This window comes from Malaya genurostris, chromosome 2, assembly GCF_030247185.1.
Source record: "Malaya genurostris strain Urasoe2022 chromosome 2, Malgen_1.1, whole genome shotgun sequence".
Classification (NCBI taxonomy): Eukaryota; Metazoa; Arthropoda; class Insecta; order Diptera; family Culicidae; genus Malaya; species Malaya genurostris.
In genome coordinates, this window is record NC_080571.1 from 220457678 (window position 1) to 220473568 (window position 15891).

General features: G+C 40.8%; 1 protein-coding gene across 6 annotated transcripts in view; it reads right to left on the reverse strand.

The window, feature by feature from the left end:
- Window positions 1-555: 555 nt before the first annotated feature.
- LOC131427673 (ankycorbin) overlaps window positions 556-15891 on the reverse strand; it is a 60666-nt gene continuing 45330 nt past the window's right edge. For all 6 annotated transcript variants that reach the window (XM_058591067.1, XM_058591072.1, XM_058591069.1 and 3 more), the window contains 4 exons: window positions 3265-3502; window positions 3056-3201; window positions 2842-2983; window positions 556-2238 (listed from right to left, as the gene is read on the reverse strand). In XM_058591067.1, coding sequence (XP_058447050.1) covers window positions 937-2238; window positions 2842-2983; window positions 3056-3201; window positions 3265-3502 — 1828 coding nt within the window. In that variant the 3' untranslated portion in view covers window positions 556-936. The remainder of the gene's footprint in view (window positions 2239-2841; window positions 2984-3055; window positions 3202-3264; window positions 3503-15891) is intronic.

Here is a 15891-nt window from a genome sequence, read left to right on the forward strand (position 1 = left end):
GTTTAGGCTCTTATGGAAGCTACTATTGGGTTGTGGATCAAGTTCGAACATCATATGACTGACACGATCGATTCCGGAGATAGGATTGTGAAAATGACGCAACCGACAAATCGCACTTTTCTCTTCACGCTCGATTTTCTGAAAGATGGCTGAAAAGATTTTCACAAGTTTCGACTCATTTTAAAGCTACTATTGGTTTCACTGGTTATCTACTTCACTGTTCGAGCTTGAGTCTCGGCGTTCCTCGGTGACGAGTGTTGTGTACCGTCGATAGTTTAAAGCAAGGACTAGTTGCAAATAGTCAGTAGGTACGGCACGAATCGTTAGTCATTGTCACAGTGCACGTTTATAATGTTGTAGTTGACGAAACGGCATTCAAATGATTTCCCTATCAATTTCCTGGTAATTGAATCGCAGGTTTTATCGCATGCGAGTGCTGTAGCAAAACGAAGAAGAAGAATTCCGTCATTTTTCATTTTAATTCCAATTTATCTCACCCTTACGATGACCTTTTGAGTGAGGTTTCTTTTCAAAATAAAGAGAAACAAAACACTATTATATGAATGCAATTTTATTTCTGATTCATTGTGTACGTCATATTCAAATTTACATGGAGTATGATAGTCTCCGAAAGTAGCTTGATAAAAACAAAAACAATATCTGATACATTCAAGGCCACTTTTACTTTTGATGTATGAATAAATAGCTTATTACTACCCGAAGAACTAACAGTTCCTTCGAATCATTCTAGCAATCGCACCTTTTGTTGCACGCTAAACAAAAACTGAGCTGAACCGAAAGCTGTCAATAGTACGAATTTGAATCCATTACCAACCAGTTAACGAAAGCGAATAAGACATTATCGTGTAATCCCATATGATCGTAAATGACGGCCTTGAGATCGGTTCAGTTGCTTGAGCCTGTATTGCACGTGTCCTAGCTCTTTTTATACAAACTATTATTCTGATTGAAGTCTGTCAAACCGTTTCCAGAGGGTTGGTCAGAAAAATGACGACTTCGTCGGGGTTTGGGTAACGGGTTCCAATCAATACAATCCTTAAACTGTATCTCATCGGTCTGATCCATACCAAGTGATTTGGTAGGACTTTTCTTTGCACGCATATCCGAGTTGCTCAACAGGTTATCCGCGTTTTCATCACCGTTTTCCGGTACGTTATCGTAAAAAGACCCACGCTTTCTGGTTGGCGGTTCCGATGACCGACCCCTGAAACGTGTGTCCATTTCCGTTATCAAAAGTTGCAGTTCTCGCTCTCTTTCGTTTAGCTCTTTCAAATTCCGATTTACACTGTCATTAGATTGGGCAGAGTAAAGTGTTCCCGAAGACTCATGATTTACTTTCAACAAGCTCTGACTCTTGTTGATAGATTCGATGATGTCGCGAACTGACCTTCTACGTTCGGTGCAAACGCTTGGAGCCGCATTGGCCGCACCCACTGATTCACTTATCTTAGTACGGGCAGTTCCGATTTTTTCATCAATCTCGGTCTTTATTGGCTTCACTTTGTATTCGAACTCGTAGTTCACGTGCTTGAATGTTTTGGATTCCATGTTTTCCTCTTCTTCGGTTGTTGTAGTTCCTGTTGAATCTGAAGATTCGGTAATTTGTAGAACTTTCCCGTTCACATTAGACTGGTTTCGATTTTTGTTCAGACGTCTGGCTGGAATTGGAGTGTCGGGTAGTGCAACGTTTTCTATATCTATTTCCTCCGACATCGGAGGGGATTGAGGGATTGGAGGCGGCGAGGATTTGGCTCGAGGCGAAGGCAGCGGAGGAGTGATTTGCCTTTGTTCATCGTTAATTTTGAGCTCCTCCGTGTAAGAAATTTGCTCTACAGGTTCCGGAATAATAGGCTCACTCTCGATTGGTTTTCTTGACAATTCACCTGCAGGCTCTGTTTTCAGTTGAACAGGCCTCAATTGGTCAACTTGAGCGTTTGTGATTTGTTTTGTTTCGTTTAGTTGGGTGCGGTTTTCTTCAGTTTCGATAATTTTAAGCTCATTTACGTTATTATTGTTGCTATCACTGAGTGGTTGAGTCTTTTCTATGGTAACTTTGTCTTCATCATTATTTGACGTTGTTCGTACAAATGACTCGATTTCTGCTGTAAGGCTGGTTAGTTTGCTGATATCGTCAGAGTTGTCTGGGGGCGGTGATTCTTCAATCTTCAACCTAACTTCTAGTGTTTCGGCATCGGTTGGTTGAACAGAGGTGTTATCCTGCAGTAAAAACAAACTTATATCCAAATGAAGCATATTTTGTCCTAGTCCAAGTCCAAGTCCAAGTCCAAGTCCAAGTCCAAGTCCAAGTCCAAGTCCAAGTCCAAGTCCAAGTCCAAGTCCAAGTCCAAGTCCAAGTCCAAGTCCAAGTCCAAGTCCAAGTCCAAGTCCAAGTCCAAGTCCAAGTCCAAGTCCAAGTCCAAGTCCAAGTCCAAGTCCAAGTCCAAGTCCAAGTCCAAGTCCAAGTCCAAGTCCAAGTCCAAGTCCAAGTCCAAGTCCAAGTCCAAGTCCAAGTCCAAGTCCAAGTCCAAGTCCAAGTCCAAGTCCAAGTCCAAGTACAAGTTCAAGTCCAAGTCCAAGTCCAAGTCCAAGTCCAAGTCCAAGTCCAAGTCCAAGTCCAAGTCCAAGTCCAAGTCCAAGTCCAAGTCCAAGTCCAAGTCCAAGTCCAAGTCCAAGTCCAAGTCCAAGTCCAAGTCCAAGTCCAAGTCCAAGTCCAAGTCCAAGTCCAAGTCCAAGTCCAAGTCCAAGTCCAAGTCCAAGTCCAAGTCCAAGTCCAAGTCCAAGTCCAAGTCCAAGTCCAAAGTTAAATGAATTTCAACTTACAAATCTTCGCACTGGAGGCGGCGGTGCACGTCGTTTCTTTCGCTGTCTAGTTCGCAGCGTGCCATTGTTGCTCTCACTAATTGATCCGACATCGTCATCCTCATCGAAAGGATTAGTAGATTTGAGACTAGACTGTGATATCCTGTGGATAATTGAAAAAAAAACTGGTTTAGTTCGAACACATTGGAAACACACTGTATGCGAATTCGTTTACCCGGATCTCATTCCCCGTTCGTTGGTATTATTGCTGTATCGAGATCTAGGTGTAGATGTAATCATAGAAGCTCCACCGTAAGTCGCGTAGCCGTTTTGAACTGTGCTTCGATAGCGATCGTTTCTACGGAAACCAATTCCATTTCCCTGAAACACAAAAAAAAACTCGTTAATACATTGGATAACAGAACTCCTTTCTGACCTCCTTACAGTTGATTGATCTTGCAGTGAGCTACGGTAACGTGTATTTCTTTCAAACAGCGGAGTGTTGGAGGTAGACTGACTGTATCCGACTGTGCCAATTGTGCTGCGATAGGCAGACGAATTGCACAGGGTGTGGTACTGTGAATCATGATCATCCCGCCGCAGAGGTGGAGGGCTTTCCGAGGTCTTGTTGATACCTAATGTTGATGATCGTTTTTTCTTCAAACGGAAGGTTTTGAATTCCCTGAAAAAGAAGGCGCATAAATGTAAGTTTGTCAAACCTATGATTACGGGAGTAGTATGTTCTACATTGTTTCAATTAAATATTAACTAACGTCTAGAGCTTGTAGGAGCTATTTCATTACAATACAGGATTAAATTTCACTCCATAATGGATCGAAAGAGAACAGCAACGACATTTTGATAAGCTTGAGCTGTCGCGGTGGATGCAGTTTGTTTAATCTTCGAACTCGTGAACAATTCATTGCTCCCATTTATTTGTTCGCGGTGTCTTTCACAACAGTCCGTCCTGTTTTATATACCGTACACAACTCAATGAACGGCACTTCAATTAGGCTTAATCGAATTCTACACGCTGTCTCGTCGAATGCAAGCTCGATGATATAACGATGATAAAATGTAAAAAGCGTATTCTTACTGAAATTCTGTTAAAAATATATAGTCGTACAGCTTTCAGTGTTTTCTGGGCCTGTTTCGAATTTAGTTCGTGAATCCAATTCCAGAATTCAGCACCAGTTCAAAATTTTGGTTCTTGTGTTAATGAATAAATGATGGCAATAAAGTACTCAACAGACAAACATCGGATAAATTCAGCAAATCGATTCTTTTTAGAAGCATTAAAATATTTTCAAAGGAATATGCAAAGTTAACATGTACTGAGTAGGGTTATTTTTCACAGTGAAGTAATTAAACTAGTCGATTGTCAGATTTCAACCAGAAGTTAAAATTATTTGCGAAATCGTTCACAGCTTTAATTTAAAAATAAATTATATTGCGGCAGTTTTTATTGCAGTGTTTCGAGTACGACGAATTTTTGAAAACCATCTGAAGACATTTGAAAAAATGTTAAAATGATTTCCCAGATACGAACATAAATTTTTCAATCAAATTATAATCTCTGATCTGGAAATCCCCAAACAGCCTGAAAAAAGTGTCACTTGTGCAAAATCGTTATGTTTCAGTTAAAATAATGCCCTCAACTATCGCGAAAATTCAACTGGACTGTGAACAATCGACCAAAAGTAAGATCGAGTCATACCTTTGAATGTCTAATTTTTGGTAACTTTCATATATCAAAAAATTGTTCACGAGCCCGATAAAAAAGCCTTCATTTTACACACTACGAAAAAACCATGTAAATTTACGTATCCACAGACGCACATAAAAGGAGCGTTGCACTTCATTTAAATTTACAATTCAATTCAAATGAATAATATCATCAACTTCAAGGCTACTTTAGTTGAAATCTACATCAAAGCAGACACAACATTGAATTCTAAAGGGTCATTCGTAACCGAATGTTCGAAGTGAGCACACGCGTTTTTTTAACAATCGACATCGGTAAGACGAAGGTGCCTATCACAGCAGAGGCTGTAGTATAGGCATTAAATAAAAGTGATAAAAAGTAGCATCCCCGCAAGTGAGTTCTGTCTGTGCACCGGTTTTGTATCGGTATCAACAGTAGACGCTATTGTGCTATCCTCGGGCAGCAGTTATTTCTATTGTTTGCTACCCGCATCGCAGCAGCCAAATCCTGAGTCAAGGTCACGCTGAAGCACAACGAAGGAGTGAAGGAGCAACTCACCTAACAGCTTACCGTGACATACTGTTAAGTATTTTCTCAAACTTTTTCTTTCAACTTTTACTATTCATATATTTTCTTTTCATTTTATTTCTTTCTTTCTCATTTCAAGTGCGGGAGACTTCTTTACTCCCGCACTTTAAATATGAATATTGATGACAGTGGGGGTGTCTCGGAGGAGGGCGAAGCTGAACGAATGAACGAAGAACATTTAGAGGCTGAGTTTGCTTCCGAGATGCCATCTACCCCTCCTATACCATCTCCCCCTCCGATACCATCTCCCTCTCCGATGCCATCTCCCTCTCCGATGCCTCCATCTCCCTCTAAGATATTGCCTGCCCGCCAAAAAGTTTACCAAGACGATGGCTCGGGGGGTCCGTGGGTGGTATACTTCCGGCCCAAATTAAAGTCTCTCAGAGTTTTAAATATTGCTCGGGACCTGGAAAAACATTACTCGGCAATAAAAACAATAGATAAGGTTTCGCCAAACAAGTTACGCGTTGTTGTGTCCGACCTGAAGCAAGCAAACGCGATTGCTACCAGCGAGTTGTTCACGAAGGAGTACCGCGTGTACGTCCCGTCTCATGTGGTGGAGATCGACGGTGTGGTCCGTGACGAAAGTCTGACAATCGAAGATCTGATGAAGGACGGGGTAGGCCGTTTCAAAAACCCCGACCTTCATCCAGTGAAAATTTTGGAGTGCAAGCAATTGCACTCCAAATCGATAGATGGTGAATTTTACCAATCGGACTCATTTCGCGTGACTTTTGCCGGATCTGCACTTCCAAATTACTTGGTAGTGAGTGGAGTTCGTCTACCTGTTCGGCTGTATGTACCGCGGGTAATGCATTGTACAAGCTGCAAACAGTTAGGTCATACGGCAACCTATTGTTGCAACAAACTGCGATGCGGCAAATGCGGAGAGGCCCATGAGGACGATCTCTGCAGAAGAGCAGTGGAAAAGTGTTGCTACTGCGGGGAGAATCCTCATGATCTTTCGGTGTGCCCTACGTACATACAGCGTGCGGAGAAATTGAAGCGATCCGTGAAAGAACGTTCCAAACGTTCTTATGCGGAAATCTTAAAAAGAACCACTCCATCGACCCCTGAGAACCCGTTTGCAATCTTGCCAGTTGAAGAGGATACCTCTGACGACCCAGGCGAAGGACCTTCCTACACACAGGTTGAAGGAAGCAGGAAAAGACAAAATCTGGCTTCTCCCAAGCTTCCTCGTAAAGGCCTCAGACTGTCCTCTTCGTCACAAAAGAACCAAACGGAAACAAAAAGTGCTGACTCAAAACCGAAGCAAACACCTCCTGGGTTCAAAAAACTTAGGGATGATAAGGAGTACCCAGCACTTCCTGGGGCATCAAAAAACCCGAATGACCCCAAAGCACAACCAGAAAATCCAACAAACGCTGGATTATTGAAATTTTCTGATATCGTGGACTGGATATTAACAGCCTTCAATATTACTGATCCTCTGAAAAGCTTCCTAACTGCTCTACTGCCAACAGTAAGGACATTTTTAAAACAGTTGACTGAACAATGGCCCCTCCTTGCAGCGATCGTATCTTTTGATGGATAATTTACCACTGAGAATCGAAGATATGATCATTGTGCTTCAGTGGAATTGCAGAAGTATCATCCCAAAACTTGATTCTTTCAAACACTTAATACATACTCATAATTGCGATGTATTCTCCTTGAGTGAAACTTGGCTTACTTCTAACATCAACCTCGACTTCCATAATTTTAACATAATCCGCCTGGACCGAGAAGACTCTTATGGAGGGGTACTTTTAGGGATTAGAAAGTGCTATTCATTTTATCGTATTAACCTCCCCTCGACACCGGGAATTGAAGTTGTTGCTTGCCAAATTAATATTAAAGGCAAAGATCTATGTATAGCTTCTATCTACATTCCTCCCAGAGTCTCGATAGGGCATCGTCGGCTTGCAGACATCATAGAACTTCTTCCTTCACCGCGGCTGGTTTTAGGGGACTTTAACTCGCATGGTACAGGATGGGGCTGCTTATATGATGATAATCGTTCTTCGTTAATCCAAGATCTGTGTGACAACTTCAATTTGACAATTCTAAACACGGGAGAAATGACACGGAACCCTAGACCTCCAGCACAACCAAGTGCGCTGGATTTATCCCTTTGCTCGACTTCGCTACAGTTAGATTGCAAGTGGAAGGTAATCTGTGATCCTCACGGTAGCGATCACTTGCCGATCATAGTTTCTATCACCAACCGTGGAAGACCATCGGAAACAATCAATGTTTCGTACGATTTCACACGAAACATTGATTGGAAACGTTACGCGAGCTCGATATCTGAGAAACTAGAAACATCACAGGAGCTTCCTCCGGAGGAAGAGTATACATTTTTGGCTGGCTTGATTCTTGACACCGCAATTCAAGCTCAGACGAAACGAGTACCTAGCGCGCAAACTAGTATGCGTTCTCCCAACCCATGGTGGGACAAAGAGTGCTCAGAGCTGAAAACGAAAAAAGCTTCAGCCTTCATCTCGTTTAGAAGGAACGGAACTCCAGATAATTATCGGAAATACGCGGCGTTAGAATTTCAAATGAAAAGTCTGATTAAAGCTAAGAAACGCGGTTACTGGCGAAGGTTTGTTGACGGATTAACGAGAGAAACAGCAATGAGCACTCTTTGGAATACGGCCCGTCGCATGCGCAATCGAAATCACGCGAACGAAAGCGAGGAATATTCTAACCGCTGGATATTTGATTTCGCTAAGAAAGTATGTCCTGATTCTGTTCCGGAACAGAAGATATCCCGCGTCGCGACATTGAATACAAACGAAACACCGTTTTCGATGGTAGAGTTCTCACTTGCGCTCTTGTCGTGTAACAATAGAGCCCCGGGGTTAGACAGAATTAAATTCAACTTGTTGAAAAATCTGCCCGACTCTGCCAAAAGGCGCTTGCTGAATTTATTCAACAAGTTCCTCGAGGGTAATATTGTCCCACACGAATGGAGAGAAGTGAGAGTTATTACTATTCAAAAACCTGGAAAACCAGCCTCCGATCACAATTCGTATCGGCCGATTGCTATGCTTTCCTGTATCCGGAAATTGTTGGAGAAAATGATTCTCTTCCGTCTAGACAATTGGGTCGAAACAAATGGATTGCTTTCAGGTACACAATTTGGGTTCCGCAGGGGCAAAGGAACGAACGATTGTCTAGCGTTGCTCTCAACAGAAATTCAAATGGCATTTGCTCGTAAAGAACAAATGGCATCAGTTTTCCTCGACATCAAGGGGGCATTCGATTCAGTTTCCATTAACGTTCTATCTGAGAAGTTGCATCAGCATGGTCTTTCACCAGTTTTGAACAACTTTTTATATAATCTATTGTCCGAGAAACACATGCATTTTGAGCATGGTGATTTGACGACAAAGCGATTCAGTTACATGGGTCTTCCTCAGGGCTCATGCTTAAGCCCCCTTTTATACAACTTTTACGTAAATAACATTGATGAATGTATCAACACATCTTGCACGCTAAGACAACTTGCCGACGACAGTGTTGTGTCTATTATAGGACCCAAAGCTGCCGATCTCCAAGGACCATTGCAAGATACCCTCGACAACTTGTCGACATGGGCTTTTCAAATGGGTATCGAGTTCTCTACGGAGAAAACTGAGCTGGTTGTATTTTCAAGGAAGCGAGAACCTGCGCAATTACAGCTTCAACTAGGGGGTGAAACCATAGCTCAGGTTTTCACATTTAAATATCTCGGGGTCTGGTTCGATTCCAAAGGTACCTGGGGATGTCACATTAGGTATTTGAAACGAAAATGCCTACAGAGAATCAATTTCCTTCGTACAATAACCGGAACTTGGTGGGGCTCTCACCCAGGAGACCTGATCAGGTTGTACAAAACGACGATATTGTCAGTAATGGAATATGGATGTTTCTGTTTCCGCTCCGCTACGAATATTCATTTCATTAAACTGGAAAGAATTCAGTATCGTTGTTTACGTATTGCCTTGGGTTGCATGCAATCAACCCATACGATGAGTCTTGAAGTGCTGGCGGGCGTCTTACCGTTGAAAAACAGGTTCTGGGATCTCTCATATCGACTGCTAATCCGATGCGACATTTTGAATCCGATGGTGATAGAAAACTTTGAAAAGCTCGTCGAGCTTAATTCACAAACCCGTTTTATGTCCTTGTATTTTGACTACATAGCTCAGAATATAAATCCTTCTTCGTTTGTTCCCAATCGTGTTCATTTTGTGGATACTTCTAATTCTACTGTGTTTTTCGACACATCCATGAAAGAGGAAATTCGTGGAATCCCGGATCCTGTACGCCCTCAAGAGATCCCAAAAATTTTTAATAATAAATTTAAAGAAGTCGACTGTAATAAAATGTTTTACACTGACGGATCATATCTAGACGGGTCCACTGGCTTCGGTATATTCAATGTAAATTTCACCGCTTCCTATAAACTCAGTGATCCAGCTTCAGTTTACGTCGCAGAACTAGCTGCAATTCAGTATACCCTTGAGATCATTGACACTCTGCCCACAGATCACTACTTCATTGTATCGGACAGTCTCAGTTCCATTGAGGCTCTCCGTTCAGTGAAGCCTGGAAAGCACTCACCGTATTTCCTGGGGAAAATACGGGAACAATTGAGTGCTTTATCTGCAAAATCATACCAGATTACCTTGGTTTGGGTCCCCTCACATTGTTCCATACGGGGCAATGAGAGGGCGGACTCGTTAGCCAAGGTGGGCGCACTAGAAGGTGATATCTATGAAAGACCAATCTGCTTCAATGAATTTTTCAGTTGCTGTCGTCAGAAAACTCTAGCCAGCTGGCAGAATACATGGAATAGTGGAACTCTGGGACGATGGTTACACTCAATAATCCCACAGGTATCGACGAAAGCTTGGTTCCGGGGGTTAGACGTGAGCCGAGACTTTATTCGTGTAATGTCAAGGCTCATGTCTAATCATTATATGTTCAGCGCGCATCTTCGTCGTGTGGGGCTCGCTGAGAGTGGTGTCTGCGTTTGCGGTGAGGGTTATCATGACATCGAACATGTTGTTTGGACATGTGTCGAGTATTGTGATGCCAGGTCCCAACTCATAGGTTCCCTTCGGGCCCGAGGTATACCACCCTTCGTACCAGTCCGCGACGTCTTGGCAACTCGAAATCTTCCTTATATGACTCTCATCTATAACTTCTTGAAAACTATCAATGCTCAAATTTAGTGCTCTCCCTATCTCTTTCTCGTCTACAGCTCTACCGCACTCTTCTTTACGTTGCTGGAAGTATGGCCTGTGTAAACGATGCTTCGGAGCATGCACCTGCCTTGAACTGACTGAGTTGCTGGAAGCTACCCAAAAACGTCACATCAACGTCAGAACACACCAACGAAGCATCCCAATCCAGAATAATCTCTTCATTGCTACAAGCTGAAAAACATGAAGATTCATCGAACGCAAAATGTGTCTAAAAGATGTATGCCACAAACCAATGATGTATTCAAATTTCAATTCAATACTGTGTAGGTCCCACCCTCCCTATGTCCCCTTACTAACTGGGGAGTATGCCGCCCCGTAATACGGCATCCCTTTCTCTCCCCCTAACAACAAGACAATCGGCCACGTTAAGCTAAAGCAAATGAGCCTAATAAAAATTTTATTTGAAAAAAAAAAAAAAATTCTAAAGGGTGATTTTTTAAGAGCTTGAGAACTTTTTTGAACAATAAAACGCATAAAATTTGCAAAATCTCATCGGTTCTTTATTTTAAACGTTAGATTGGTACATGACATTTACTTTTTGAAGATAATTTCATTTAAATGTTGACCGCGGCTGCGTCTTAGGTGGTCCATTCGGAAAATCCGCTTTTTTATCGACAAATTTTGTTCAGCGATGAGGCTCATTTCTGGTTGAATGGCTACGTAAATAAGCAAAATTGCCGCATTTGGAGTGAAGAGCAACCAGAAGCCGTTCAAGAACTGCCCATGCATCCCGAAAAATGCACTGTTTGGTGTGGTTTGTACGCTGGTGGAATCATTGGACCGTATTTTTTCAAAGATGCTGTTGGACGCAACGTTACAGTGAATGGCGATCGCTATCGTTCGATGCTAACAAACTTTTTGTTGCCAAAAATGGAAGAACTGAACTTGGTAGACATGTGGTTTCAACAAGATGGCGCTACATGCCACACAGCTCGCGATTCTATGGCCATTTTGAGGGAAAACTTCGGAGAACAATTCATCTCAAGAAATGGACCGGTAAGTTGGCCACCAAGATCATGCGATTTGACGCCTTTAGACTATTTTTTGTGGGGCTACGTCAAGTCTAAAGTCTACAGAAATAAGCCAGTAACTATTCCAGCTTTGGAAGACAACATTTCCGAAGAAATTCGGGCTATTCCGGCCGAAATGCTCGAAAAAAATGGCCCAAAATTGGACTTTCCGAATGGACCACCTAAGACGCAGCCGCGGTCAACATTTAAATGAAATTATCTTCAAAAAGTAAATGTCATGTACCAATCTAACGTTTAAAATAAAGAACCGATGAGATTTTGCAAATTTTATGCGTTTTATTGTTTAAAAAAGTTCTCAAGCTCTTAAAAAATCACCCTTTACATGCTAATAGATGTAATATTATATCATCACTCAAGAAATTACGGTATACTTGAATTTACGTCAAGAGCAAGTTTATTTTTTTCTAAGGGTGTAGATATGTATGAATATGTAGATATGTAATGTAATTATTGCAAAACAAAAGTTACACAGTGATCGATTTGAGGATGGAAATTTCATCAATCATGGTTCTGTATCGATTTCCATTCACAGTAACGCCGTCCTTCCTCATTTTTAAAGAAATAAGAACCGATGATTCCACCAGCCCAAACAGTACATTTATCGAGATGCATCGGTTACTTTTGGACGGCATGTGGATTAACTTTATTTCAAATACGGTAATTTTACGTGTGGAAGTATCCATCCTACCAAAAATGCGCCTCATCACTGAAGAGAATTTTGCTTTATAAACAGTTATAATTGAGCACTGATTTTGAAAATAAAAAAGGCGGGTGGGTAATGTCAGAGACATAACTGGATGTCGTGAATACGAAAACAACTGACATGTTCCTTAACACTTTCGAATATCAATTGTATGAATTAGGGTGATCGCCATCTGGAATCATCTCATCCTAAATTCAATTCACCGGCCACTACCGATCGCCAGATACTATATTACATAATGATACTACTCTAGTTTTAAGTTAGACGATAATTAAGATTAGTAAATACCCTTGGCATCTTAGAGCTTAAGCAGTGTGCCTTAATATTATATTATATTATTGAATAAAAAAAAAAATTGTATGAATTATGCACGCATTCCCCTTTTTCACATTTTTCGCAAAAACAAAGAAAGCTTCACTTGATCTCGATTACTGTGAATTTCACACAGCGAAAAGTGCACAAATCTAAGCAATCTATTCTTGATTTGCAGTAAACTGAGGATTTTTCCCTACGATTTGCAAACAACAAATCCTAATAGTTCTTTAGAAAACTTTTAGAGCCATTAGAACGGCTGATATTGTGCAATGCTCTCCACCGTTGTTTTTTTTTCCAATGCTAATGACTGGCAGCTGTGACGTAATCGCTCTTGTCGAAAGCGTGCAGACGACACAAAACACATCTGCTCGCAGTGGCGATACAATCCAAACTGATTCAAGTTTTGTTGAGAGGCTTGTTTCTACCTGATTTCGTTTGTAGCTTTTTCACTAATGGGCGATCCTAACGGCTATAAAAATAGCCGCATACAGAATTTTAATGTCGATTATTTCATTTCGGATTTGCATATTTTATTGAAAGAAACTATCAATATGCTGTAGGGATTCGTTTCCAGCATTCAGAAGAGTCAAATTGCGTAATTCTCTACGACATTAAACTCTGGAACATTTTTCGCAAAAAAAGGCTTCACTTGATCTCGATTACTGTGAATTTCACACAGCGAAAAGTGCACAAATCTAAGCAAACTGTTCTTGATTTGCAGTAAACTGAGGATATTTCCCTACGAATAGCGAACAACAAATCCTAATAGTTCTTTAGAAAACTTTTAGAGCCATTAGAACGGCTGATATTGTGCAATGCTCTCCACCGTTGTTTTTTTCCCAATGCTAATGACTGGCAGCTGTGACGTAATCGCTCTTGTCGAAAGCGTGCAGACGACACAAAACACATCTGCTCGCAGTGGCGATACAATCCAAACTGATTCAAGTTTTGTTGAAAGGCTTGTTTCTACCTGATTTCGTTTGTAGCTTTTTCACTAATGGGCGGTCCTAACGGCTATAAAAATAGCCGCATACAGAATTTTAATGTCGATTATTTCATTTCGGATTTGCATATTTTATTGAAAGAAACTATCAATATGCTGTAGGGATTCGTTTCCAGCATTCAGAAGAGTCAAATGGCGTAATTCTCTACGACATTAAACTCTGGAACATTTTTCGCAAAAAATGGCTTTGTGTCGTCTGCACACACAAAACACATCTGCTCGCAGTGGCGATTGAATCCAAACTGATTGAATTTTTGTTAAGAGATTTCCTTTTATGTGATTTCGTTTGTAGCTTTTTCACTAATGGGCGGTCCTAACGGCTATAAAATTAACCGCATACAGAATTTTATTGTCGATTATTTCATTTCGGATTTGCATAATTTATTGAAAGAAACTATCAATATGCTGTAGGGATTCGTTTCCAGCATTCAGAAGAGTCAAATTGCGTAATTCTCTACGACATTAAACTCTAAAACATTTTTTGCAAAAAAAAGGCTTCACTTGATCTCGATTACTGTGAATTTCACACAGCGAAAAGTGCACAAATCTAAGCAAACTATTCTTGATTTGCAGTGAACTGAGGATATTTCCCTACGATTTGCGAACAACAAATCCTAATAGTTCTTTAGAAAACTTTTAGAGCCATTAGAACGGCTGATATTGTGCAATGCTCTCCACCGTTGTTTTTTCCCACTGCTAATGACTGGCAGCTGTGACGTAATCGCTCTTGTCGAAAGCGTGCAGACGACACAAAACACATCTGCTCGCAGTGGCGATTGAATCCAAACTGATTGAATTTTTGTTAGGAGATTTCCTTTTATGTGATTTCGTTTGTAGCTTTTTCACTAATGGGCGGTCCTAACGGCTATAAAAATAGCCGCATACAGAATTTTATAGTCGATTATTTCATTTCGGATTTGCATAATATATTGAAAGAAATTATCAATATGCTGTAGGGATTCGGTTCTAGCATTCACAAGGACCAAATTGAGGAACTCAATTTGGTCCGTCGCTGCTGGTTGATGATTCCACTCCCACGACGTCTGCTTCCATCGAACGCACGAAAAGAAATGATCGATTTTCGACCACGGTTCCCCTTTTATATGCATTCAGTTGAAGATATGTGCCTGACTACCTCAAAATCGTCGTCCTTGCGCGAAAAACCCAAGCGAAAGTAAGGTGTTTTCCGCGTTGTTTTCAAATTTTAAGAAAACTTAATTTTTGAGTTGTTTGTGGTTATCGCACACTGTTCAAAATATTATCCTGAATTACTGATCATATTTTTGATGAAATGGTGAAAGAATTATGTTGCTACCATTAATACAAGTCGAGATATTCACGATTAAGTTCTGCCCATTCTTCCATATGGCTAATTTTGAAAAGGCGCCCCATAGTAAAGTAAGTCGTATTCACGACAAAATTCCACGATTTCAAAGCGTTGTTAATAATAATGATTTGCCAAACAATACTGAGTAGAGACGTCATTTTACACTGTCAAAACAACTTTCATACAATAGAGTAATCGCTATTGAAAAACCGAACCTTTAAAAAAAAACACCCGTTAATTTTAACTATGGAAACTACTACTATATGACTGTTTAAGAGACTACTAGCACTTTTGAAAAATATTTTTTTCTCTGTCTTGTAACTTTTTACTACAATGTAGTAAAAAGTTTCAAGAATGTTTTGTCAAATTTTCAACTCAATCGAAGCAAAATTCTGAAAGTTATGGTCCTTTATCTCGTATTGCGAAAAGGCAAGAGCTCGGCACCAAGTTTCTGAAGAAAGAGAAAAAAGACGGAGACTAGAAAAACGAAGAAGAAACCAACGAAGTTGCTGCAGGAAATGTACCTTGTGGAGCTGGAATCGAGATTTCAGAGTGAGTTAAAAATTTGTGTCCCTCGATTTTACAGACAAAAAAGGTGGGCGGGTAATGTCAGAGACATAACTGGATGAGGTCAATTCAAACAAAGCTTACGTGTTTTTCCACTCTACAGAATAACGATAATCACACGTACTAGTTGATTGATTGTGTGAATTTTTCAAACTTTCCATGCTTCACTTGCAGAATTCTAACAGTAAGAGGCAGAACACATAACAGAGCAAAATTACAGGGTTGTGTTCATGAATTTAATTAAATAAGAAGTATCCACAATAAATCGTTTGTGGCCATCCAGGATTTCTAAATTTAAGTTAGGAATTAATATGAAACTAATTGCAGTTATAATCAGTAATAGCCGTTCAACCGAGAAGGTTGTGTATAGAAGCGTACAGTTTAATAACGCTGGTTAGTTTACACGCGTTAAATACGACAACGGTTGAACTACAGGTAGAGACCTGTTGGCAGCAGCCGTTAAAACGTAAAATCGTGCTGCATAAGAGAGCCCTAGTGCTGGGCCAAGCTGGTGAAGGAAACAACAAAGGGCGTTTCCCAAGCTCTACCCAGGCCACAATATACAGCCACA